Source organism: Acomys russatus, chromosome 2, assembly GCF_903995435.1.
Source record: "Acomys russatus chromosome 2, mAcoRus1.1, whole genome shotgun sequence".
NCBI lineage: Eukaryota > Metazoa > Chordata > Mammalia > Rodentia > Muridae > Acomys > Acomys russatus.
The window spans coordinates 65,638,180-65,664,365 of NC_067138.1; the positions used below are offsets into that span (position 1 = coordinate 65,638,180).

The 26,186-nt window shown below is 47.3% G+C and overlaps 1 protein-coding gene across 2 annotated transcripts; it reads right to left on the minus strand.

Moving 5' to 3' along the window:
- Positions 1–21,064: 21,064 nt before the first annotated feature.
- Positions 21,065–25,789, minus strand: Klf4 (KLF transcription factor 4). Of its 2 annotated transcripts, XM_051162154.1 has the most exons (5): positions 25,298–25,789; positions 25,060–25,180; positions 23,455–24,436; positions 23,195–23,359; positions 21,065–22,198 (listed from the first exon to the last, which is right to left on the minus strand). In XM_051162154.1, exons 1-5 carry the CDS (start codon positions 25,300–25,302, stop codon positions 22,023–22,025), a joined length of 1,449 nt encoding a protein of 482 aa, XP_051018111.1. In that variant the 5' UTR covers positions 25,303–25,789; the 3' UTR covers positions 21,065–22,022. The 2 variants fall into 2 exon arrangements, with proteins under 2 accessions (XP_051018111.1, XP_051018115.1); XM_051162158.1 differs by lacking the exon at positions 25,060–25,180.
- Between the last annotated feature and the right edge of the window lie 397 nt (positions 25,790–26,186).

The window sequence follows — 26,186 nt, forward strand, 5'->3', positions numbered from 1 at the left end:
ATGGGTTATAAAACAATGGAATTCTGAGTGCAGAGATGAGATACAAAGGGGCACATTTAATAAACACCAGTGTTCAGTGGGATTTTAAGATCACACATTGCTAATAAAAGATCTGGGCATTTCCTTTTAACTTTGCAGTTACGACGAAAGCTCACAGAGCCAGTTCTGTGGCTGAAACAGACTCCATCTTAATCCTTCTACAATGATGTTATTATTTTTACAGCTGTTTCTACAACTCCAAACATGATTTATATGCGAGGTCTGAACTCCCCTCTCTCTTTTATGGAGATATGTACTATGTCCTGGAAACTGTGAATTCCCACAGGGGAGGCACCCATGTTGTCACATGGGTGGTGGGAGGTGGGCTAGAAGTACCTAAAGTTTGGAGACAGGTGTCCTGGACTGAACCTAGGTTCCAACATACACTATCTGAGGAGGTTGAGTGGTCTAGAGGTAAATTAAACCAAATTGTACAATTTTTCATGATCTGAAGAGAAGACATCGTGTAAGGCCTGTGTGCTGACTGGCTGAGGTAGGGTCTGAGCACTCCTCAACCTCGACACTTTATACTGGAAATTTCTACTGCAGATCCTCAGCTGTTCACGTCATAGGGTTCATGTTAGCTAAGAAAGAGTCACAAAGGAAGTTCCAAGCTCCTCCTCTCCCTGTTTTCCCATCATTGTTTGGAAATAACTCCCGACTTCTTCGGAAAAGGTCACAAAGTAAAGCCAGGCACAGCACATAGGTTTGTGATTCCAACACTTGGGCTGTGGAGGCAGAGAGATCTCAGCTTCCCCAAAATGACCAGGGAATTCAAGCCAATTAATAGTAATGTGATGATGATGATGATGATGGCGATGATAAAATGGTCTTTATAAACCGCTTGCCAAGAGGCAGACACTGTTGAGATGACCTATACACGAGCCCATTTCATTCTTATTGGCAATCTCACTTTTAACAAGATCCATTGTGTTCCATTTTACAGATAATGAAACAGAGGCTTAGCTAGATTAAGGAATCTGCCTAAAGTTCCACCTTAGAAAGTAGATTTATGGGCACATGAGTACACTCTTTCTAACCACAGCACCATGTGCCCTGGGGGACCAGTGACTTGAAGACCTGAAGAGGCTCAGTATGGCTTCTCAAACATGCCATAAACTTGTATTCATAACAGCTGGCTATGAACTGTGGGTAGAGCTTAGTGGTATAGCATTTATTTAGTATATGCAAGGCCTTTGGTTTGAGCCCCATCACCTTGTACGTACACACATAAACACACACCACACACACACACACACAAGGACTCACACACAAATGTGAACATAACAGTCAGGTATGGAGAGGCACTTCCCACCAGTTTTTCCCTTTTGTCTCTCCAACTTCCGTCACACTCAGTTTTATAGCAAATGAACATACAATATAGTTCACAGTGGGTAAGTGGGTTTCCTAAAGGGCCTACGGCTATTGTGTCATTGATAGGAGAGTTGCCCTAGTTCTGACATTTTCTCACCACCCACCCAAGCAGGAATATGGTATGTGACCAGTTATGGAATGTTTATACTTCATGTCAATTTGCAAGCCTTCAAAAAACTACAAATAGGATTACTTCACACTTTTTTCCTTTTTCCTTTTCTCCCTTCCCCACAGTGTCTCATGTAGTCCAGGCTTCCCTGCACTCACTGCATAGCCAAGGATGGCCTTAAACCCCTGATCCTCCTGCTTTTTACCTCCCACACATTAGGGTTGTGTCACTGGGTCTGGCCAAGCTCACCTCATGAGACCAGCGGTGCTGTGTTACAAATACCGAAGATGCTTCAAAACAGAACATTATAGACCAATAGCTTTAATGAACATTTTCAAAAATCAGGCGGCTGGAGAGATGGCTTGGTGGCTAAGAATGCTTGCTGTGCAAACGAGAGAGCCGCAGTGTGGGTTCCAGCACCAACACACCAAATGAGGCATGCTGCTGGGGAGGGGGCGCAGAGACCGGAAGCTCCTGGGAACTTGCTGACTACCAGCCTACCTGAACATGGGTGTGGGTGGGATGCTCACCAAAGGATTAGGGAACCATCTGGCCACAGTAACTTGGGGTCTAGCACACTGAAGGCAAAAGCAGGAAGACAACTGCCCTGTCTCAAGAAGTCAAAGAAGAATAGCAAACGAAATTCAACAGCATATTAAAAAGACCATACATTACAATTAAATGGAATTTATCCAAGGATACCACAAGTTTAACATATGAAAACTAAAATCTGTGATACACTGTGATGTTTAATTTTTATTATCAACTTGACTGGGTTTAGCATCACCATGGAACTGAACTTTGGAGTTAGATTACTGGGGCCTGCTGGGAACAGGACTTTTAAAGGGTAAATATGTCTGAAAGGCTGTGGTGCAAGACCATTTTTGTTGGCTATAAATGAGGTAGGTCTCCAGAACCAAAGAGAGCACATAGCTCTTCTTAAAACTGAAGGTGTTAGTAAGATGAAACAACATTTCTAGGGCACGGGATGAGCTTATATGTATAAAGAAACAAACAAACACAAACCAAAAACCAAAACAAATGAACAAACAAACAAAAAACCCAAACAACACAGTGACCAAATGAAACCAGACCATTCTGGGAGAAGATAACTTGGGCCATGAAAACAGGGGCATGGCTCATGCCAACTTCTGGAGTAACCTACGTGCAACGGCTGTTGGACAAGGAATCCATGTGATGCTGTACCCTTCTTAGATCGTTAGCTGAGCCTGTGAAGCTGTTTCTAGAAAAGCTTCACTGAGGAGGAAAGCACCGATTTGTTTGTTTGTTTGTTTTTTGCTTTTTGCTTTTTTGAGACAGGGTTTCTCTGTGTAGCCTTGGCTATCCTGGACTCTTTTTGTAGACCAGGCTGGCCTCAAACTCAGGTTGATCCGCCTGTCTCTGCCTCCCAAGTGCTGGGATTAAAGGCGTGTACCACCATGCCTGGCCCTGAAAGCACCCTTTGAAGTGCGGGAGGCTGGGATGCTGGGCCAGGCGGGCAGGAAGGAGGAAGCAAGCTGGCACCAGCACTCGCCGATGTTTCATGGCTGGACATGTAATGTAATTAGTCTACTCCAGCCCCTGCTGCCCCGCCTTTCCTGCGATTATGGACTGCATGCCCTCGCTAAAATAAGCCTTTCTCCGTTAAGTTGCTTCTTGTCAGGTATTTGGACACACATTTACAAAACAAAGCTAGGAAGTATGTGATAATCTCAGCCATAACAGAAAAGGCATTGGACAAAATCGAATACCCCTTTAAAGATAAGCAACACTGAGCATACATACACGGAACAGAATACAGGCCATATGTGATAAGCCTGTAACTAACATACTCAGCGGTGAGGAAAATTAAGGTATTTCCTTTTCTAACAGAAACAAGACAAGAATAGGCACTCCTACCAACACTGTTGGTAGTTCTAGCCAGAGCAATTAGGCAAGAAAGAGAAATTTAAAACACCCAGAGTAAAGGGAAGAACTAACTGATGATGATAGGACTATTTTTTTTTTTTTTTTTTTTTTTGAGTTAGAGTCTCTTGTAGGCCAGCATGACCTCAAACTCACTATGTAGTTCCACCTCCTGAGTACTGGAATTACAGACATGTGCTAGCATGTCCAGTGCACGTGGTGCTGGGAATCCAACACAGAAACTTTTGCATGCATTCTAACAAGTGACCTGTATCTTCAGCTCCAGATGCTATGACTTTATGTAAGGTAAGCTCTAAAGACGCTTCCAAAAGTTCCTCACTAAAGCTGATAAGTGAATCAATAAACTTCAAAGACAGAAAACTAACACTAAAAAATTAGTTGTTTCCCTAGACAGTAACAACCAACTGTTTTAAAAGAAGTTAAGAAAACAATCCTATTAGCAGTAGCATCAAGTTTCAATAAAATACTCAGGAATTAAGCACAAAGTGAGAGACTTAAACACTTAGAAGGGTAGAACAAAGAAAGAATAGATGAGTACACACACACACACACAGAGAGAGAGAGAGAGAGAGACAGAGAGAGACAGAGAGAGAGAGAGAGAGAGAGAGAGAGAGAGAGAGAGAGAGAGAGAGAGAGAGAGAGCCAGGCATAAAGGTGTGTGCTGTAATCCCAGAATTCAGGAGGTAGGAGGGGGAAGGTTCAAGAGTTTAGGGTCAATCTGGGCTCTATAGAAGTTTGAGGCCAGCCTGGGCTACAGGGGAGCCTGCCTCAAACAAACCACCAAGAGGTGGTGGGAGAGGAAGTTCAGTTGGTAGAGCATTTGTTTATAGCATGTACAACACTCTGGGCTTGATTCCAGTGTCATATAAACTGGGCCTAGTGGTACATATCTGTAATTCCTGCTCTTGAGAGATAAAGGCAGAGTTCAAGGTTCAGACTTGGCTACATAGCAGGTTCCAGGCCAGCCTGGGAAACCCGCAAACCAGCAGACTCTGTCTCAAAAGCAAAGACAAATAAGTACACACACACACACACACACACACACACACACACACACACACACACACACTAGAAAGAAAGAAAGAAAAGAAAAAAGAAAATAAAAAGAAAGAAAAAAAGAAAGAAAACCTTACTCCCACCCCCACCCCCCTACTAGATATTTCCTAGTGAGAGCAGTAGAGCCAAATTGCCCTCCACCCAAGGATGACAAGCTTTCTCATTTTTAGTTTGGCTTCTAAGAATGGCCATCACCTGATGGTAACTTATTTTTGCTTCCTGTGAGTCAGCGAGGAAAAAGCCCTGTCTCTAAGCCACCAGGACAACTTTTAAACAAGTGGCCTGTAATGAGTAGTTTTGGTAAAGTAACAGTGGTTGCTTACTTTGTTATAATATGTGCAAGCTCTCTAATTTGTTCAGTGCTCCATATTAACAAAGCGCATGTCCTATCATTTCTAAAGAGTCATGAAGAATGCTTGCTCAGATGGACAGTGAACCATCCCACACCAGAGCCTGGGAAAGCAGAATCTCTGTGTAGCAGCGGGGAAATGAGGCAGGATTTGAGTGGTGACTTGGCTGTGAACATCAGTATTGTGTCCAAATCTTTATATCTTTGCTGAGGTTCATCCGGAGAATGGCTAGGTGGATAAGGTACACGTGGAAATACTTTGTTGATCGCTAAGGCCAGGGGAAATATTAGACATCTTTCTGAAAAATAGATTCTTCGTATCTTTTTGTTTCTTTGCTTTTCCCATTTGAAGGATGCTAGTGTGTGTGAGTTCAAGCATGTGTCTGTACCTGTGCATGTACATGGGCGTGTGTGTGTGTGTGTGTGTGTGTGTGTGTGTGTGTATGAACAATTGACATAGCACACATGATGTCAGAGAGCAACTGGGTGTCAGCCTTTGGCCTCCAGTTTGTTTTGAGATGAGGTCTCTATTGACAGAAGCTGGGGGAATCCAGGACAGCTGACCTTTGAACTTCTGGGGATGTTCCTACCTCTGAGCATCTTGCCTTGTAGGAGGAGCACTGGGACTGCAGACCAATCCTGGCTCTAAGCTCTGCAGGCGCAAGCTCAGGCCCTCATGTCTGCACAGCAAGCACCGTGCAGCTGGAGCCATCCCCCCAGGCCCCAAAGGATATTTTTAAGAGCTAGAGAAGCATGGGGCTTCCCCTTTGCTTGCACCTTATCACACGTCCACGTGTCATAGTGGATTTCTGCCTCTCTGAAAAATAATATTATTTACATCAGTGCTCATATACTTACTGTTTAGTTTTCTTTTGTTGTTTGCTTGTTTTTTGGTATGTATTTGAGACAGAGTCTTGGCTACACAGCCCAAGCTGGCCTCTAACTTTCAATTCTCTTGCCTCAATCTCCTGAGTGTTGGGATAAAAGCATGGGCTACCATACTCAATAGGATTAATTACAAATAACATTGCACCCAATGCCCCTCTCGCCACATCCTTCACTCCTGTACAGAGGGCAACAGAACACCCAAAACAAAACAGAAAAAAAAACTCAACAAATTAGTCTGGTGAGGTGTACTTGCCTGTAATCCCATAATTTGAGAGGTATGGGGGGGGTTCTAGGAGTTGAAGGCTAGCCTGGGCTACATGAGACCCATCAGAACACAAGCTGGAACACAAAACCAAACCAAACCACAACAGCAACAACAACAACAAAACAAACAACAACAACCAAAACAAACAAACAAAAAAACCAAAAGCCTCACCATAGATTTCCATGTTGACTTTGTCTCAGTTTAAAGTAAATTCCTCAGACCAGGATTGAAAAAGAATACTTCCAGGAGGAGCCATCACCCTCTCTCTAGGCAAAGGGCTAACCTTTAGCAAGAGGGCATAGTGGCAGGTCCCATGAGGCATCCTTTGGCAAGGCCACAGTCTGGAAAGGGGTGCGGAGGGAAACTCTCCTCAGCCTACCCAATCTCCCTGGGCTTCTGTTTCCGGAAACAAATGCTAAGAAGGAGTAGAGTACTTGTTGCATTTGTGTTCCTCACACTGCTCCACCCCAGAAGGAGGTCCTAACTCATCCTGAAAGATGCAGCTACTATACTGGGTCCAGGGAATTCACAGGACCAAGGCCTCAAGGAATCGGTAGGTCTGTGTGCACTAACGCTTTCCAACACTAGCACTTCCAGAAAGGCTGTGAGGTGTGCGTGGGAGATAAGTCCCGGCAGTCAAAGCTTCCTGCATGGGCTGAGGAGATGTGGCTCTGTGGACAAAGATGCTTTCAGCCATCTTAAGCATCTGAGAACACAGTGGCACAAAGCTGTCCTGCTGTTTCCACACACACTAAATGCGGATAAATAAATGGGGAAAAGTTAAGTTGTACTCCGACCCTCATATGTGAGCTGTGGCATGTCTGCGCCCCTGCCCCCCATCACACACACACACACACACACACACACACACACACACACACACACACTTCAAAAGCCCAGTTTGCTGCAGTCCAAGCTGCCTGAGAAGACATGACTGTCACAGGCAGCCGAGGTTTATAGACTGCTGAGCATCTGCTATGTGTTGAAAAAAAAAAAAAAAAAAAAAAAAGAACCCCGAGTCTGCTGGCTGACTGCCTGAGGGGCAAGGTGCTCAGGTTGCTCTTGGGATCCACCAACTGACATCGCAGCTAGGGGCTCTGCACTTCTTACTTGGGATGCAGCTAAGACCGTCGCTATTTTGCCATGAGGACATGAGGCTCAGAGAGAAGATAGTTGGGTTCACAGCCACAGGGGACTGTATCCCACTTGAGTAGTGGGATTCCTTCTCCGTGCTAAAATAGATGAAGGGGTATGGCTCTGCCTTACAAGGGATACTTAGCAAAAACGAAATTCTGGCTTAATTCTTGGTATCAAAACGAAACAAAACAAAAACAAAAAAACAAAACCATACTCAGAACCCTGTCTTCGTCGGCAACTCACTACTACTCTGAAATGTTCATGTGGCCTCTCCGTATGCATCAGCTAAGAGACAGATCTGGGAATCCAGTTTTTAGGAGCCCCAAACCATGTGGTGAGAGTCAAGATAGAAATCCCCTAACCAAAGTCAGTCTAGGGCCTGGGTCTCCGGCTCTCCGCCTGCAGACGCGTTGCTGCGGGAGGACCGGCGGGGGGCGCTGCAGACCGCGCCGCGCCCGCCTCCAGCGGGAGCCCTTAGGCATCTCGGGCACCTGGGCCACGCAAGAGCTTTGGGGGGATACTGGGCGATCGACTCTTCCGCCAGCCACACCCTGCGAGCTCTCATTCCACCTCTACTTGGAGAGGAACAGGGACGCCACCGAGCTCTTTCGGGCGGGGCCGGAGACCTGGAAGACGTCGGTGCGCTCCAGCGAAGCGAGAACCGCCCGAATTGCGGACTCTAGGCGGATCCCAAAGCGCACTTGAACGCGCGCGTTCTGCTTTCCAGCCTAGTCCCCAAAGTCTCCACAGCCAAGAGCAGAGCAGAGAGGCACTGCATCCCACCCCACACAGAACCCCATTTCCGACTTTGAACCTCAAAGCAAACAGGCTGGTTCCGGGCCTGCATCGCAGCCAGCAGAAGCCCAAGCAACAGACACTCCAGTCCCCGGAGCCACGACCCAGGTCCGTTCCGCGGAAAGGGGATTTTATGAATTCCCACCAGCAGCTGATTGCCAAATGCTAATTGATCTTAATTGCCTCGGGAGAATCATGTAGCCCGTCCAGGTGGTGGGCAAAGAGGAAGAATTTTTCTGAGATCCGCAACTGGGAGGCACTGGTTTACCACTTTCAGGGTTAGCTTATACCTCAGCATGCTTGTTGGATTTTCCACTTTCGCTTTTCCCGTGGACTCCATAGACATTAAGGGGTGGGGGTGGGGTGTATGCCACAGACGGAGATAGAAGAACTGCCCCGAACATGCTGCTATTTATTTATTTATTTATTTTAAAGGTTAACATCCCCACACATTTTAAAACTATGGTAATAGGAACAAGGTATCATGGCAAAAGTTACTCGCTGAACAAACATCTGTTCTTTGCAATGGAAGGGTTTCTTTCCTGCCGAGAATTTTATGAATTTTATATAGGAACTCGGTCCTGTTGGGGGAAGATAGAGGAAGCCTGCCAAAGCAGCGCTGCATCCTGGAAGTACTCAGGGATGGTTTGCTTTCGACGTGAAAGGGCTCTTGACAATTGTGAAAGTGGCCCTTCAGGAGAACACAGAAAAACAGCATCCCAAACAACTGGCACGTGGCTAGAAACAGCAGAGCAAGGCCAAGGGGCCAGAGTCCGGCTAACCTGCAGGATTTTGTAACAGCTTCATTCAGAGAGGGTCTAATCCTTTTGGAAAGGTGGGGAGTCCTTGAGGCTGGAACACAAACAACCCCTCTCTCTGCGGAGGACATCGAGAGCTCCCCTTATTTCACGTGGGCCAGATAGGCGGTACCGATTCATCACCCAGGCCTCTCTCAGTCCCTTCACCTGCAGTCTATTGAGTCTTGCTCAATTGGAGGTTACTGACTGGAAAGTTTCTCTTCTGAAACCCATCCCATCATCGTCAGGGGTGCTCCGAAAAGCCTTTCGAGGGAATAGGTCAGCAAGCGCATTAGCCCCTAAAACATTAATGATTACCTCTGGACTCAATGCAGGTTTATTTGTCTAAGCCAGTTTCCAACAGGCCTCTTCTTAGCCATTGAAAGAGCAATCTCCTGTAGAGTAGGTGTGATGGGAGCAAGGGGAAGGCTGTCCTTTCCTATCTGACCGGGTTTTGTTGTTGTCATTTGGGATTTCAGATGAAATATGAAAATTGACTTAAGCATTGAGAAATACCGAGCCAGACACAGGGATGCACATGTGGCTGTCACTTTTGAGGGAGAGGCAAAAGATTGATTCTACTTGAAGGGTAGCCTGGTCTACATATAGTGAATTCCAGGCCATCCAGGGCTACACAGTGATACCTATCTTTTAGAAAAGAAAACCAAACATGCCAAAGGGGATCAGGGGTCAAAAGTGTCCCTGGCTTTTTAGAGACAGACAGAGGAAGAGTAAACATTGTGGGACTACTAGATTCTTTCAAGTAAGAAATATTTATTGGGCACTTAACTAGAGGCCAGGCACCCTCGATCAGGCATTGTCGGCACCGTGTGGTGTTGTGGAGGAGAAACAGGGAGAAACAATACCAGTATTTTAAATAAGCATCAGAGGGGAAAATCAAGCAGATTCAAGAGCTAAAGACAAAACGGGAAGGATCTTTTAGTACATTCTGGAAAGGCTAACTCCAAGAAGAGACGGCATTCCTTCTAAAAATTTTCCTAGTGTAAATAATCACCCTAACTATGGGGCTTTGAACATTCTGAATATATATATGTGTGTGTGTATGTGTGTGTGTGTGTGTGTGTGTGTGTGTGTGTGGTGGCAGGGCATGGGGATCACACACCTGCAATCTCAGCTTCCAGGAGACACAGGCAGAAAGATCACAAGTTCAAGGGCAGCTCGAGATATACAGGGAGACAGGGAGCTCCAGGCCAGCCTGAGCTTTATATGGAGAGAAAGGGCCCATCTGGATGGCTCAGTGAGTGCAAGCATTTGTCATGCAAGCCTGAGAACCTGAGTTCAGTCCCTAAAACCCATGGTAGGAAAGGGAGAACCAACTGGAGTACACACACACACATACACACAGACGGAGGTGGGGAGAGATGTTGAAACCACAGCTTCATTACTAGTTTTTATTCTGTTCAGGCTATCCAGGCCTATCCAGGGTCCCCCACCCCCATGCCCACCCCCTCAGAATGAGAAGAATAGCAATCTCACAGGGTTAGCATGGCGACTGAATGAGAAAATGGTAGAAAATGCGGAGTGCAGGAATGGTAGGACACATACTGGTCCATCTATCTTCATTGCCGATCCCTTGAGTGGTGCTCGGTCCTGGGGTGGTTACAGTAGGACTGTGATAGCTAATACTCTGTTGCTGGACAGACAGAGGACAAAAACCTAGGAGCTGAAGGAGATATAGGCAAAGCAGTAGCCAAGCTCAGTGGAACAAGCCTCAACACAGCCGAACAAAAGCTCAGTGGAGCTAACACCCTACATCAGCACAGGTCCTAGAGGAGCCGGCTTCCCTTCTGGGTGCCTGAGGATGAACACTCCTGCTCACAAAGACCTGTCCACATGCTCACCTGATGAGTCCCAGTCAGGATACCTCTGGGACTTGCTTAGTCACTTACCCCGAGACCTTTTTTTTTTTTCCAAGCTGAATCCAAGGGTTGGGAGTTGGAGGCTAATCGTTTTACAGGAACCATAACTTTGCCGGGGGGTTGGGGGGTGAGGGGGGATGAGGAGCTCGGAGAGGCCCATGTTTCCTCATTATTGAGAAGGAGACATGGAGCAAGCTAGTCTTTGGACCGCCTTCCAGCCTGTCACTCCCAGGCTCCCAGACTCTGATCCTGGGCTCGGCAATGCCTTCCAGGCTGCTGAGATCTGAAATGGCTTCTGAGTCATCCGTGCTCGCCGGGAGGCACATGCCCAGCTCTATTTTCGGTTGAGATCCTGGTTAGGGGAAAAGGGATTATCTTTAGATATTGGGAGCATTAGAAGAATGTTGGCAAAGGGCTTTGGAAGATGGGCAAGGAATAGGAGTGTTTCCCACGGCCATGGCTGAGAAGCAGGCTCAGTGTGTGGTTCAGAGTGGCCAGCCTCCTCTCTTGCATTGGCATTGAAGAAGTTGAGATTCTCTCTCTCTCTCTCTCTCTCTCTCTCTCTCTCTCTCTCTCTCTCTCTCTCTCTCTCTCTCTCTCTCTCTCTCACACACACACACACACACACACACACACACACACTCTGGCCAGGTGGCAGAGGTCAGCCTGGAACTCCTTCCACCTGCACAATGCTAGGATTACATGTATTTTCTTGCATGCCTGGCCTCCTAAGATGTTTCCTTAAACTCATCTCCAGTGGACCCAACTATAAAAAAAGAAGCTGGTCTTTGTTCTCAGCAGTTGAAGACATGCATAAAGGGTTTTGAAATCATGTGGGAATTACCCTGGAAAAAAAGGTTATGATGTACTTATTCATGGTACTTTTGTAGTGGCTATGGGTTGCTACAGTGCAGGAGAGGATCATCCTTCCTGAGGTCATTGTTCCAACTGGAACCTAGAGGAATGTGGGGGTATTTTTAATAGAATGACGGATAGAATTACTTGTGTCTATTAGAAAAAGGCATGGCCAGACCAATCCTGCCTATGTATTCTTGTATGCACCAACTATCACCCTGTTTAGATTCAAATGGGAGCACACATTCTTAGGGGGCGAGGAGCTTCCATTTATCTGAGAGAGTATATTGTTCCAGTGAGAGAGTGGACTTCCAAGGCAGACAGACATGGCTTCCTTTTGAACCTGGGCAGACTTAGACAAGCCACACTCCAACAGGCTTCTGTCGTTAACCTAGAGCAGTGGTTCTTTAACCTTCTTAATGCTGTGACCCTTTAATACAGTTCCTCATGTTGGGGGACACCCTTCGCCCTGACCATAAAATTATTTTTGTTGCTGCTTCACAACTGTAATATATCTACTGTTTGAATTGTGATGTAAATATGCTTTGTGATGGTCTTTTGGGGCTTGTGACCCACAGGTTGAGAACCATTGACTTAAAGGGATAGAATGAAGTAGCAGAGGGTGTGTCCCTGCTATCACAGAACTGGGGGTGGAGTGGGGGGGGGGGGGAGGCTGGGGAGGTAGAGTCAGGAGTTCAAGATCACTCTCCACACAAAGAGTTTGAAGCTAAGCCAGAGTTAAATGAGATGTCTTAAAATAGCAAAACAAACAGACAAACAAATAAACAAATGTGCAACACTATCTTCAGTCCCTAGCAAAGTTCCCAGCATCCCAGGGATACTTAATGACTGTGAAGCCTGCCTTTCCTCCCCATCCACCTCCACCTTGCTCAACCAGCATCTCCCCAGCTTATTCCTGCTGTCACAGAGGAAACATTTCCCTGTGGCTAGTGACAAAGCTAAAGGACAGAGAAACAGAGTTCAAAAGAAAACAAACAAACCAACCATTCCTTCTAAACCCACAACTGTAAAATTGTCCCTTCTTGAGAAGCTTCTATTCCAAGTTTTCAGTTGCCCATTTGGGAACAGGGTCAAAGCAAATATTAGTTAAAAACTGTTTGCCAAAGGAGAGGCTGTTAAACGTCACGCGCGCTGAGCTGAGAGGACTTCTCAAACCTTTGTGTCTAAAGGAAGGAAGCCCCTGAGCAGAGGTGTCCGAAAGCAGCCAAAGGCTCTCTCCCTTCAGTCCTTTCTTTTGTTTACAGTGCCGCGTCTTCTAATTCAGGAAGCCGGTGAAACCTGTACACCTCTCACTACGAATTCTTTATCAGTTGCCAAATTGATTCCTAGTTTTGAAGCCCAGGTAGATTTTCACCCTAAAACCAACCCATTGCACGTCTGGACGTACTGCAGACAGTTTTATCAAGTCTTCCACAGAATATCTGCTGCAGACCAGGTCGAGAAACTGAGACTGAAAGAGAGCCAAACCTGGAAGAGGCCATGTGTTTCCATATGCAAATTGAGGCCTGAACATTAAACAGTAGGGATCATCTAATCCTTTGACAAAGGCACAAATTGCAAATCAGACTTCTAAGCCATAATGGCTTTGCCTAACAAAGTTCTTAATGCAAAGAATCCCCCAGGCAAAAGCCTGCTCTGTCTCTGCAGACTTTGGCACTGGGATCCTATGAAGTCAGTTATTCTCATGCCATAAACGTCAATAATTTTCTTCCCATAGCTAAGATACACAGTCTCTGTACTGTAGAAACTCAAGGTATTTCATGGGTTAACCTCCTCCTCGCAAAGTATTCTGTTCTGCTTGAACCATTAATCCCAAAAGAAGTTTAAACTATTTTGTTGAATAACACTAAAATCTTTGTGCGCAACCTGAATAGCATGTTTGAACACGCACCTGAATAACAGGTTGAATGTATATAAAATAATAAGCAATCAAGAAAACTGGATGAGGCACATGGCATGTGGGGTGCGGGGAATGTGGCTGAGTCTTTCAAAGAAAAATCTAACCATGTTCCCAAGAAAGGGTAAAACCAAACCAAACCGCCAACCAAACAGAACTGATGGGGGGTTGGGGACGGGGTGCTGCCTTTGCTGAGACAAGGTGTCCTGTATCTCAGACTGGCCTGGAACTCAGCAGGTACTGGTAGCACGATCTCAGTAGTAGGGAGACAGAGGCTGGAGGATCAGTAGTTCTAGGTCAGGTCCACCTTCTTACTCAGGGAATTTGGAATGAATGTGGACTACACGAGATCTTGTCTCAAAATAAAAAAGTGACAGCCACACGGGTCAGCAGGCAAGAGCTCTTGAAGTGGAGCTGGAGGCCATGAGTTTGAATCCATGATGGAAAGAGAGAACCGACTCTCAAATGTCCCTCTGACCCTTACGCATGTCAATGTATCTAGGCTTACACACCCTGAGGAGGACAGCAGGCAGCCGAAGAGAGTTGGTCCCCTTCCTTTGGTCTCATTCACCCACTCAGGAGCTCAGAGGTGTCATTTGCGTTGTCTTGTTCCCTCTCCTTATACTATGGTGTGGCTTCCTCAGTACTCCGCTCCCGTACATTCAGCAGGCCATTCAAGGAAAAAGGTGAAATAGCTCATTTCTCCCAAGTGTTGCCTCATAGTGAACAAGCTTTTGGTCTCCTGACCATCTTGACAATGTTCTCATAGCTTTCTGCTTCTTCCAATACATTCCTGAAACATGTCAGCCTCCATAGTCTATGGCATCATCACCCAGCAGAGGGGAAGCCACTGAAAGGAGATCCCGAGTTTGGGTGCTAAATGTTCCTCAATCATTGATTCCACCATCCACCCACCCATCCATCCACCCACCCATCCATCCACCCACCCATCCATCCACCCATCCATCCACCCACCCACCCATCCATCCACCCATCCATCCATCCACCCACCCATCCATCCACCTACCCATCCATCCACCCACCCATCCATCCACCTATCCATCCATCCATCCATCCATCCATCCATCCATCCATCCATCATTTATTCATTCAGCTGAGGATGATGGGACTCCAGCAGCAAACAAGAAATGCTCCCGGTGGCTTCCAGAAGCTCACAACTGCCTGGAGAGGCAGCCCATCAAACCTTGCAGTATAGGAGGCTCAGCGTTGAGGGAGTAGCACAGAGTCTTATCAAGAACTCAGTTTTGAAGCCTAGTGTGGTGGCACATGCTTGCAATCCCATCACTCCAGAGGCCAACACGGGAGGATTGCTGTGAAGTTGAGGCCAGCCTGAGCTATAGACTAAGACCATGGCTCATAAAAACTGAGGAAAGAGGGGAAACAAAAGAAAGGATGAAAAAGCTGGGCGTGGTGGCGCACACTTTTAATCCCAGGACTTGGGAGGCAGAGACAGGTGGATTGTTATGAGTTTTGAGGCCAGCTTGGTCTACAAAGCAAGTCCAGGACAGCCAAGGCCACACAGAGAAACCTTGTCTAGAAAAACTAAAAATAAATAAATATAATAATAATAGAAAAACAAAAATTAAAGAAAAGAAAGGATGAAAAATGAAGGAAAAAAAAGAAAGGAGGGAGCGAAGGAGGGACAGAGGGAGAGAAAAAGGGGGCAGGCAGTCACAGGAAGCTGGGACCTCCCCAGTTTGATGAGAAGACAGAAAATCTCTGGCTTTCGATTCTGAGCAGGATTACTGGAAGAACCTGGGTGTTAGCAAATCCTCCTGAACTGGATGTGTCTGTTTTGCCTGCTGCTCTACCTGTCCAGCAGACTGAAGACAAAAGTATTAGAAATGCTGCAAGTATGGCTGGGAGTGGTGGCTCATGCCTATAATCTCAGCACTTATTTAGGAGCTGGAGGCAGGTAGCCTGGAGTTAAGGCTAGTGTACTGCATGAGACCCCATCTAAAAAAAAAATCTCCAAAACCCCCAAAATAAACAAGCACTACTACACAGGGTTTGATAGCAAGAATGAGAAATAAAAACAAAAAAAGCTAACTTCATAACAAGGGAACCTTGGCTTCTTCATCTCTGTAAAGGGACTGGGAGGGGAAAATCCCAGCCCTGCCTCTTGTTGTAAGGTTAGGCCTCAAGAGTTGTGTAGAAACTCTTGTGTAGACCCGTGATCAGAATGAGGTGTGCCTGTCCCCATGGAGAGTCCCTGCCAGCTGTGCTGCTTGTGTCCTTCTTTCACAACTTATACTGCCTTACCTTACTTCTCAGGCTTTTAGCAAACGCACCCAAGCTCCCTTAAATAGCTCTGTTGCAGCCATTAACCTACCTTAGAGGCTGCTGAGCAAGTATGCAGATATAGCACCTGAGTGCACTGGGTTTGTGCCATGGCAACTTGGCCATGTAACAATCCATTCATCCTCTGTCAGTGCAGATGGCATAAGAACTGCCTAGGGATTCGGCTCAGTTGGGAAAGTGCCTGCCTAGCGTGGTCCAAACTCTGAGTTTGATCCCCAGCACTGCATAAGCTGGACACCACGTAATCCTAGCATCCAGGAATTGGAGGCAGGAAGACCAGAAGTTCAAGCCACAACTGGGGAACTTGAGACCCTGTGTCAAACATAATATAATAATAACATAGTACTAGTAGTAGTAATAATAGTAAATGGTATAGGAATTTCTGGCCTCAGACACAGTGGACTGGACATATTTGACTATTTGTTGTTGTCCAAGCTCTAGCAGGAGCCTTCTGTTTGTCTGTCTGTCTGCCGGTCTGTCTATACATCATCTATCGTTGACCATTAGCAAACTACTCGTTTTCTGCTGTACTTAAATGATAACATATTACATAAACATACGAACAAATCTAAAAGCACAGGAAATAGCCCTAGCACTCGGGGGGGGGGGGGTATCTCTAGCCACCCAGCATGTGTTCTGTCAGGTGAATGCAGAGCTGATGGGAAGGTGTGGGTTTTCTCTTTTGCTCGTCTTAGATTTCTCTTTCCAGTCTTTTCTTTTAAGAACAATTGGAAGATTTTTGGGTGGACCTGTTTGTAACAGATTGACTCATTTAGGTGTGAGAGAACCAAAATAATTCAAGTGATACTCTATCAAGACCGTGGTAAAAACAACTAAAAAGAAGGGCGCCTGGTATAGAGTGTCACAGCAATGAGACTGACCCGCCTGCGCATCTCCTTTGCCAAACAAGTTAATTGGCTACAAGAGCCTTCATAGCATCCCAGGAAGTTGTGTTTTAGCACACACTTTGAAGTCATTTTCCCTCTGTTTTGACTGTGGCGATCTGGGCCTATATAATTTAAAATGACTGGAGAACGAAACATTGTTCAGGACATGGTGAGAAGTTTCCTTAAGATTTTCTTTTGTGTTGAAGACAAAGCCTTCCAAAAACTTGTTCATTTCCAGCTCTCATTCTAGTTTTGTTTAATACAAAACTGGAAAAAAAAAAAAAGACAACTTTCATACAGTGTTCAGATTTTGCTAGGCTCCCTCCCCACCCTGAATTTCACAGGTAGCACATTCCACAGCCTTCCTTACAGAGAGATCGTGGTGGTTTTATATGAAATCTCTTTGAATGACTGTACTTGTGAACAATGGAAGACAGTTTCATAAGTGACCTTTAGGAGGCAGACATGGCTTCAGTTTAGCACTATAAAAACATGACAGGATACAATAGCCTGTAGAAGGTGCTAAGAAAATACGAAGAGCTAAAGCAAATAGGAAAGGCATAATACATAATAAAATAATGAAATGATAAAAACAATAAATATATGGTTTTGTAGGACAGGGTGGTATCTATATGAGAGGGGGGGAGAGAGAGAAAAAGAGGGAGAGAGAGAGAGAGGGAGAGAGAGGGAGAGAGAGAGAGGGAGAGAGAGAGGGGGGAGAGAGATGGAGAGAGAGAGGGAGAGAGAGAGATGGAGAGAGAGAGAGAGGGAGAGAGAGGGAGAGAGAGAGGAGAGAGGGAGGAGAAGAGAGAGGGAGAGGAAGAGGGAGAGAGAAGAGGAGAGAGGGAGAGAGAGGGAGAGAGAGGGAAAGAGAGAGAGAAAGAGGGGAGAGAGAGAGAGGGGAGGGAGAGAGAAAGAGAGGGAGAAAGAGAGAGGGAGAGAGAGGAGAGAGGGGAGAGAGAGGGAGGAGGGAGAGAGAGGGGGAGAGAGAGAAGAGGGGAGGAGAGGGAGAGAGAGAGAGAGAGAGAGAGAGAGAGAGAGAGAGAGAGAGAGGGAGGTGTATGGAAATGATCTGGTCTGTATTGCGCTATGTACAGCATCAGATACCAGAGCTTGAAATGGAGCAGGTGCCTGGCACTCACAGCTAAATTCAGAGACCCCCTGTGTTGTCAAAGCACAACAGGTATAAGTATGTTAATATTTTTCATGTGGAACAGCTTCTACACATCGCATCACCTAGCTCCCCTTATAAAGACTCCTACAGTTGGGCATAGTAGCACAGACTCATAATCCTGGAACTCTGGAGGTGGAGGCTGGAGAATCAGGAGTTCAAGGCCAGCTGCTGCTACATAGCGCGCTCTCTCTCTCTCTCTCTCTCTCTCTCTCTCTCTCTCTCTCTCTGTGTATTCATAAAGTATGTAAAATTTGTTAGTATCATTAAAATTATTATTCCATACTGTTCTAAAAAGTCAATCAAGTTTTTGGAGGCAGTGTCTACAAAGTAAGACTGAGACCAGCCTGCTTCCCCCTCCCCCTCCCCCCTAATCTCCCAGTCCTCCCACCCTCCCACCCCCACCCCCGGGCAGAAAATAAAAAAATAAAAATAAAGTCTGAGAATGCAGCTCAAATGGTGGAGTGCTTGTCCAGCATGTGTGAAGCTCTGTGTCCTCAGCATCATATAAGCCAAGACAGGTGGTTCACACCTGAAAATCCCGCACTTGAGACGGGATGGCAGGAACAGCAGAGGTCCAAGGCTACATAGGGATTTCCAGAACTGACTAGGATACATGAGACACTGCCTCAACACAAGAACAAGAACAAACAAAATTCAAAAAGAAAAAAAAAAATTGCAAATCTCTTCCGGTAGAAAGTATATTCTGACAGAATAAAAGTTAGGCTACATGTCTGTTGACAGGCAGGAAGCACTACAGTTAATCCCCTTGTGGAAGCATGCCAGTTAAAATCTAGAACATATAAAATTAAATGTCACAAGGAAAATATAATAAGCAGGCACCTCAATTCTTAGGTACTCTCTGGCCCGTGTGTGGTTCCGTCACTGTGCAATGACAGTGTGCCTAGCAACCCAGAGCTACCAGCAGCGAGAGGCAATATTTCAGCATTGTGTGTTGAATAATGCTCTGTCCTGTTACATCCAGAGATCGCGTCTTCCCCAATCAATTGCAATACCGAACTTACTTTTGCAGAGTAGAAAAGCTAATGTGTACTGATGTTTCCCTAACCTCAGAGATTTCTGAGTAAATTGGAAATGTCTTGATCGTTTATGCATATGATGGTAGCAATCATTTAGAGCAGAAAGACATTTCATCCTCCCACCCCCCCCACTTCTTTTGTTTGAGACAGTGCCTGCCGCATCCCAGGCTGGCTTTGAATTTCAGCTCCTCCTGCCTCTACCATCCACGTATTGGAATTACAGGCATGCGCCACCGTGCCCAGCTTTATGCAGTGCTGGGGAATCAAACCCAGGGCCTTATGCACGCCAGGCAAGCTCTCTGCCAACCGAGCCACAACTGAGCTGGAGTAAACCATTTACACAAAGCAGCTTTGTGCCATATGTCAGGTGGGTTATAAAAGCAACCAGTCACTATTTAATACAGAGAAAAAGTCATTAAGCATACAGCTGTTTTCTTTTACATAACTTTAATTCTTAAAAAAATAAAGCTCAGGTGTTTTTTTACTTTTAGTCTTAGGAAAGCAGTTTCCCCATATTCATTGTTTTTGAATGTTTGCAAATTTTTAGAAAGGGGAAGTATTTGGTCCTCAAATCCATTTAGACTGAGAAAACTAGTATACACTTTTTTATTTCCTATTATTCTTTCTGCTCCTCAACACACACCCAAGCCACGTGATAGTGAGCATTTATAATGCCAGCAGTAGGGTGGCTGAGGCAAGAGGGCCACTATGTTAAAGGCCTCACTGGACTACAACAAGCTCAGTCATGGTTTGCCTGTGATATGAAACCCTATTTAAAAAAAAAAAAAAAAGCAAGCACAAAACAAAACAGAAACCAAAACAGCCAGGAACAATAGCGCATGCCCATAATCCCGGTGCTTGGGAGATAGAGGTAAGAGTATCAGTTCAAGGCCATCCTCACCTGAGTAGCAAGGTTTGAGGCTACTCTGGCTTACATGAGATAAACGCAAACTTGAGTCCATACACATACCATTGGAGTCCCGTTGTTTCTTGTGTCTTGTCCTGCCTTTTCCACTCAGCATACCATGAATGTTCTTCCACGTCGTTACGTTTGTTTTGAATATGTTCTTGGCCATGTAAAATTCCATCCTACTGATACACCTGTTTTCTTTTAGGCAAAGACACGTGCTGCAGTTTTCAATCATGCTGGCCTCTTAAAAGTCAAGGAAAACACTCTGTGCTGCTCTCCTGTGAGAGCCTTTTGAGCCTAGGTTCTTAGACACCGTTTCTAAAGTGTATTACGGTGTAAGTCTGGGCGCTAGCTACAATGGTTAATAAGCACTCTTATATGCCAGTTAGCTTCTGCTGCCTTCATCTTCTGACTCACCCACACCACCACTAAAGTGTCCACGAGCAGCACAAGCACTTTTCCATTTTGTGACAGTTAAAAATAGTTTGCTTCAACCTCCCAAGACGGTAATTAGTGCAGTTTTAAGCTTAAATAACCTCAGAAGTAGAGACGCTTACAAATTTACAAGGACACCACTTAAAAGTTTTAATTTATGAGTTACATGAATTTGAGCACGGGGAGGGGCTGCCCTGCCCCCCCTCCAGGGTTTTGTTTAGGTGTACCCCACCACTGAGCAACACGTTCTCTGTCCCCCAGGGTTTGAATAATTCTTAATTGTTTCCGTGTCTTCAGAGAGATTGAGGAAGCTTTAAGATACTCGGTAGACAGTGTGTTTCAGATCTCCGTAGGGATGATCTATGCGGTGGTGTAACTGAAGGCCTCAGTCCTCAGGAGGGCAGTGTGGAACTACATTCCCTTCCTAGGCCTGTCTGCCTGGAGAAAGTTCTTTTATTACATTGTGTGGGGACTACAAGGCCAAGCCTCCAGAGAAAACATTTCATAGTTTCATTTACCTTAAAAGACAAAATGTAAGTGTGAATGTGTGTGTGTGTGTGGTGTGTGTGTGTAACTTAGAGTGTCCAGGTTTGCTGTTGAGCGCTCCCTGCTAAAATTGAGCAAATCAAAGAATAACTGACCCATGTGTACCTGGAAATGTGCAAAGAAGCGTACTTTCACATTTGTACTAAGCAAACACAAACCAGATGTTTTATAATGTCCCATCCGTATAGTTCTCAACTCCAACACTACTTAATGCAAAACCGAGTAGCTTAAAAAAACAAAACAAAGCAAACAAACACACAAAAAAACCAAGCCAAGTTGTCTACATCCTCTGTCAAGGTAAAACTGGCTTCACAGCGTGGCTCTTACCTCCCTCCCACCGTGGAAACAAAACAAAGAGATTGCTGTTCAGATAAAATATTATAGGTTTATTTAAAACTTATTTCTCACCTTGAGTATGCAAAATACAAACTCCACAAAATGTTCATTTTTTTTTACTTTGTAGTTTACAAATATACAAAATAGAAGTTTGCTTAAATTTATATTACATATTTATTAAGGCAAGGAACTATATAGAAAAACACATTTGTTCTGCTAAAAGGCATACTTGGGAATAAACCATTGTACAAATTATTGCACATCTGAAACCACAGTGCATAACAGACTGTCTGCATAAAAATGTTACAGAAATAAACCAGGTATATTTACCTGACTTAGGTCATAAATGTAGATCGGAAGATAAAAATAGATTTTCCTTGTCAAAGTATGCAGCAGTTGGAGAACTTTGGCTCCCTCCTTTGGTACCTTTAGAACCACGACTCGCCAAGCACCATCGTTTAGGCTATTAGAACATGTTCTGTACCTGAATTGCTTCCTCTTCCTGGGACATAATAATGGCTTTTTAGAAGGCAAAGAGCATACAAGGTGATCTTTACAGGTATATTGCATCATTGAAACACAATTCAAGGGAATCCTGGTCTTCCCTCCCCCCAACTCAGTGATCTAAATGTATACCCTGATATCCACAAACTTCCAGTCGCCCCTCGGCGTTTTTTGTAAGTCCAGGCGTGTTCAAGTTGAGTTGATATTGGAATGATAGAAGATCCAGTCTCACACCCCATCTGTTCTGTGATTTTTTTTTTTCTTTTCTTTTCTTTTTGTTTTGTTTTTGGTATTTTTTGTCTCTTGCACTCTTCATTTCTCCTGATTCTCCATTCACAAGCTGACTTGCTGGGAGCTCCACCATGATTGCAGTGCATGCCAGCTGGGCTCCGCCCCTCGTGGGAAGACAGTGTGAAAGGTTTAAAAAAAAAAAATACTGAACTCTCTCCTGGCAGTGTGGGTCATATATCCACTATGTGGGATTTAAAAGTGCCTCTTCATGTGTAAGGCAAGGTGGTCCGACCTGGAGAAGGCCCTGTCGCACTTCTGGCACTGAAAGGGGCGGTGCCCTGTGTGTTTGCGGTAGTGCCTGGTCAGTTCATCGGAGCGGGCGAATTTCCACCCACAGCCATCCCAGTCACAGTGGTAAGGTTTCTCACCTGTAAAGGGAAGGGAAAATGGGCTGCTGAAGCTATTGCTAGAAACGAAGAGTTAGCCCCTTTAAAAACTAGAGGCCAGAGAGCAAAAAATCCAGGAATGTCTTTCTTTCTGACACTGAAGGGCCATATTGAATTTCAGGTGATAAATAGGAGCGACATGAATGATTTTAAACTCATAGCGAGGCAGCAGCTAGACGCCATCTCCACAGAACTGATGTTTTCATTCTTATGAGCCTAAGTAGTGTTAGAGTGGGTAATGATTGGGAGCTATCTGGGCTGAAACCACAAAGCATGCCATCCCATTACACTGGGTCCAAATGCCACCATGGCTAATTTCTTCTGCAGTGTCATTCTAGCTGTTTTAATAAACACATCTAGATGACGTTACCCACTTAATGACTACCTTTATTATTTATTTTTATTTGTAATTTTGTGACTGGGGTTCTTGACCAGGCTAGTCTTAAGTTCAACTGACCCTTTCAACTCTTTGGCGTTGGAAACTATAAAGTTGAGTGTCACCATCCTCAGCTTGCATCGACAGTTTTAAACCAGAATCCCCAGCAACTGTAACCATTAAATTCTTGGAGTGTAAACCCGAGCTAATAGAGCTAGGGATACGTGTGGATCTAAAGAAAGGAGGGAACTATGAAAATAAGCTAGAAAATTTAACACTTTCCTTTTAAAGATACTGAATTTTTGCATTGCAAAGTACAGCTTCCTGATTACCAAGCTAGGAGGGGCAGGCACACACAGGAAACACCCTATCTTCTAAAGGCCCAGTGAGAAACTGCACATTCAGGCAGCAGATAGCATCCGTCAAGCAAAAGGCTTCTGGGCAAAAACATAGGCGCCTGCTTGCTGCCCTCCTCTGTGATCCAGGAGATGGAGAAGAGATACACCCCCAGCACCCAAGAAGGCCCTAAGGAGTGCGCCAGCCAGCCTATGAGCAGACAGACACCAACCAACCCTCCACCGCGGAGGCACAGGTTCCCTTACCCGTGTGAGTCCGCAGGTGTGCCTTGAGATGGGAACTCTTCGTATAGGTTTTTCCACAGCCTGCATAGTCGCAAGTGTGGGTAGCCGTTCTTTTCCGAGGCCACGACCTTCTTCCCCTCTTTGGCTTGGGCTCCTCTGGCAGGCAGGAACCCGGTGGCATGAGCTCTAGGAGTAAAGAAAGTGGGGTCAACGTCTTTCTGGAGAGTCTCCAGAAGCAAAGCTTCCCAGAGGCTGCTCTACCAATCCCTTCCCCCACTGACCTTGGTAATGGAGAGATGAGACTTGGGACTGCATCTGGTCCGGCAGGAAAGGAGGGTAGTTGGGCCCCGGATGGGGATGGAATCCTGGGGGAAGAGGCAGGCCAGGGTGACAGTCCCTGCTGTTCAGCAGTTCCTCGGGACTCAGAGTAGGGGTAGTCCTGGTGGGGAGCTGCCGCCCCAGAGGGAAGTCATGTGTGCTGGGCCGGTGGCCATTGCTGAGCTGGGGTCCAGGGCTCAAGTGGGCCTCTAGGGACCGGCTGACCGTACAGGACGGGACGGCTTCTTGCTTAATTTTGTGGCAAATGCGCGGGCCACCGCTGTAGGGCGCCACTACCACAGGGTGGCTGCCGTCCGGGCTGCCTTTGCTAACACTGATGACCGACGGGCTGCTGTACTCGCTGCTAGGGGTGCTCAGAGACGCCTTCAGCACAAATTTGCCCATCAGCCCGCCACCTGGCGGCTGAGGCTGCTGTGGCGGAATGTATACCGGGTCCAACTCTGGCCGCAGGAGCTCAGCCACGAAGCCGCCCGAGGGGCTCACATCATTGATGTCCGCCAGGTTGAAGGGGGCCGTGGGGGGTGGCGCAGATTCTCGGCTGTAGAGGAGACCTCCACCTGTGTTGCCGGCGGCCACGCCCGGGTCACCCCCGGCCCGGATCGGATAACTGAAGCTGCAGGTGGAGGGCGCGCTGGCAGGGCCGCTGCTCACCGGGGAGGACGAGGATGAAGCTGAGGCCGAGGAGGTCACAGTGGTGGCCACGGATTCCTGGTGGGATAGCGAGTTGGAAAGGATAAAGTCTAGGTCCAGGAGATCGTTGAACTCCTCGGTCTCCCTCCGGGGTAGGAGGGCCGGGTTGTTGCTGCTGCAAGCTGCGCCAGCTCCACCACTCTCCAGGTCTGTGGCCACAGTCGCCGCCAGGTCGTAGGGGCGGCTGGGAAGTGGGGGAAGTCGCTTCATGTGAGAGAGCTCCTCTCGCCAGCGCTGCAAGGAGGGAGAGAGAAGCTGTTACGTTGTAGCTCCCTGTTGCTACCCCTAGTATTGACTCAGTGGATGAAAAGCACCAGCAGCCCTGCCATAGGACCTGGACAGGACAGGAAGGCAGGCCCGGGGACTCCAGGTGCCAGCGCTGCAATCTCAGCCAACACCCGGGTAAGAGGTGGCACGTCCATGCCTTTGCAAGCTAGCTCCCCAGCTCCGCCAGCTCCCCGGGACACTCCAGCCGCCCACGGAATTGGGACACTGGGACACTGTGGCTGTCTCCCCATGCACCATAGCCACCCGGTCGCCTACGCACTAAGATCACCCGGGCCCAAAGGGTCTCAAGACCCATCTACATACAGTCCGGTGGCCCGCGTGTACCCACTCCATCGGCCAGACGCCTGGAGACCTGTGAGGAGCCGCTGTGCGCCCCTGGCGGTACCGCAGTGCGGGGACCACACGCACTTAAGGCCGACTCAAGGGCCCAGGAGCAACCCTGGGAAAGCTGTAGAGTCCCAATAGAGGGCAATCCTTGTCCTGGCAAGGGGCTCTTAGTGACCCCTGAATTCTGCCCATCCAGCTCTTCTCATCTGCAGAAATCTACCGGACACTAGCGGGACACTCACGTTAGTCGGGGCACCTGCTGGACGCAGTGTCTTCTCCCTTCCCGCCGGGCCAGACGCGAACGTGGAGAAGGACGGGAGCAGAGCGTCGCTGACAGCCATGTCAGACTCGCCAGGTGGCTGCCTGCGGGCCGGGCGGGGCGCACAGGGACCAGGAGTCAGGGGCCACCCTGGCCACAGCTCCGAGGTTCCCCACCAGTCCTCACCCCTTTCTGTTCCCCAAGTCCAGCATCTCACCTACCTCATTAATGTGGGGGCCCAGAAGGTCCTCCGGAGTCCGAAGTGGAGAGAGGGGTACCCGAACCCCAAAGTCAACGAAGATTAAAAACAACTTTAGAAACGAAACCCCAAACCCCTAAATTGCCCGAGATCCTTCTTCTTTGGATTCAGTATAAACCGGAGATGTCTTTTTTAAAAAGTTCCTTTGTATACAAAAATTCTTAGAAAAGTTGTAAACTCTTATAAAAATAGACAATCAGCAAGGCAAATAAGTAGGTCCGATGGCCAGGCTGCACGCTCTTGGACTCAGCAGTGTCCCTCACCGTAGTCGCGGCCACTGTGGCTGTCGTCGTCGGCGCTGTGGCTGTGGTCCGGGCGGTGGGCGGGCGGCGCCGCCAGGTGAGAATGGCCGCGGTGGCGCGGAACTGCGAGCTGGGCGGTGGCGCGGGGTGCGGAGTCCTGGGGACTAAGTCGGGTGCGCACGGCCATGGGCGCGGGTCACGGGCGGGTGGCTGGGCGGGGGGCCGGAGGGGCGGGGAGGGGCATTCGGCGGCTCCGGGTGCCGCCGCCGCCCGCCACCGCCACTGCTCCCCGCGCGCCCGGAGCCGCGCTCGCTCTGTCGGCCGGGGAACTGCCGGCGGCCGCCGCGCGCTTCTTACTTATAACTTCTCTCTAAATCGCTCCCCCGCCTCCTCCCCGTGGCGCGTGAGGCTCCGCCGCCGGGCCCCGCCCCCTGCCTTTCTTCTCCCCGCCTTCCCGCAGCCCCCCCCAGCGCGTTGCCATGGCAGCTAAATAAACAAACTCGGCGCACGTGGGGGCGGGGGCGAGGGAGGGGCACGGGCGGGGCGGGGCCGTGCCGTGACGCCAGCCGGGCAGCTGGCGGGCTGGAGCCCTGCTGACGCCGGCGGCGG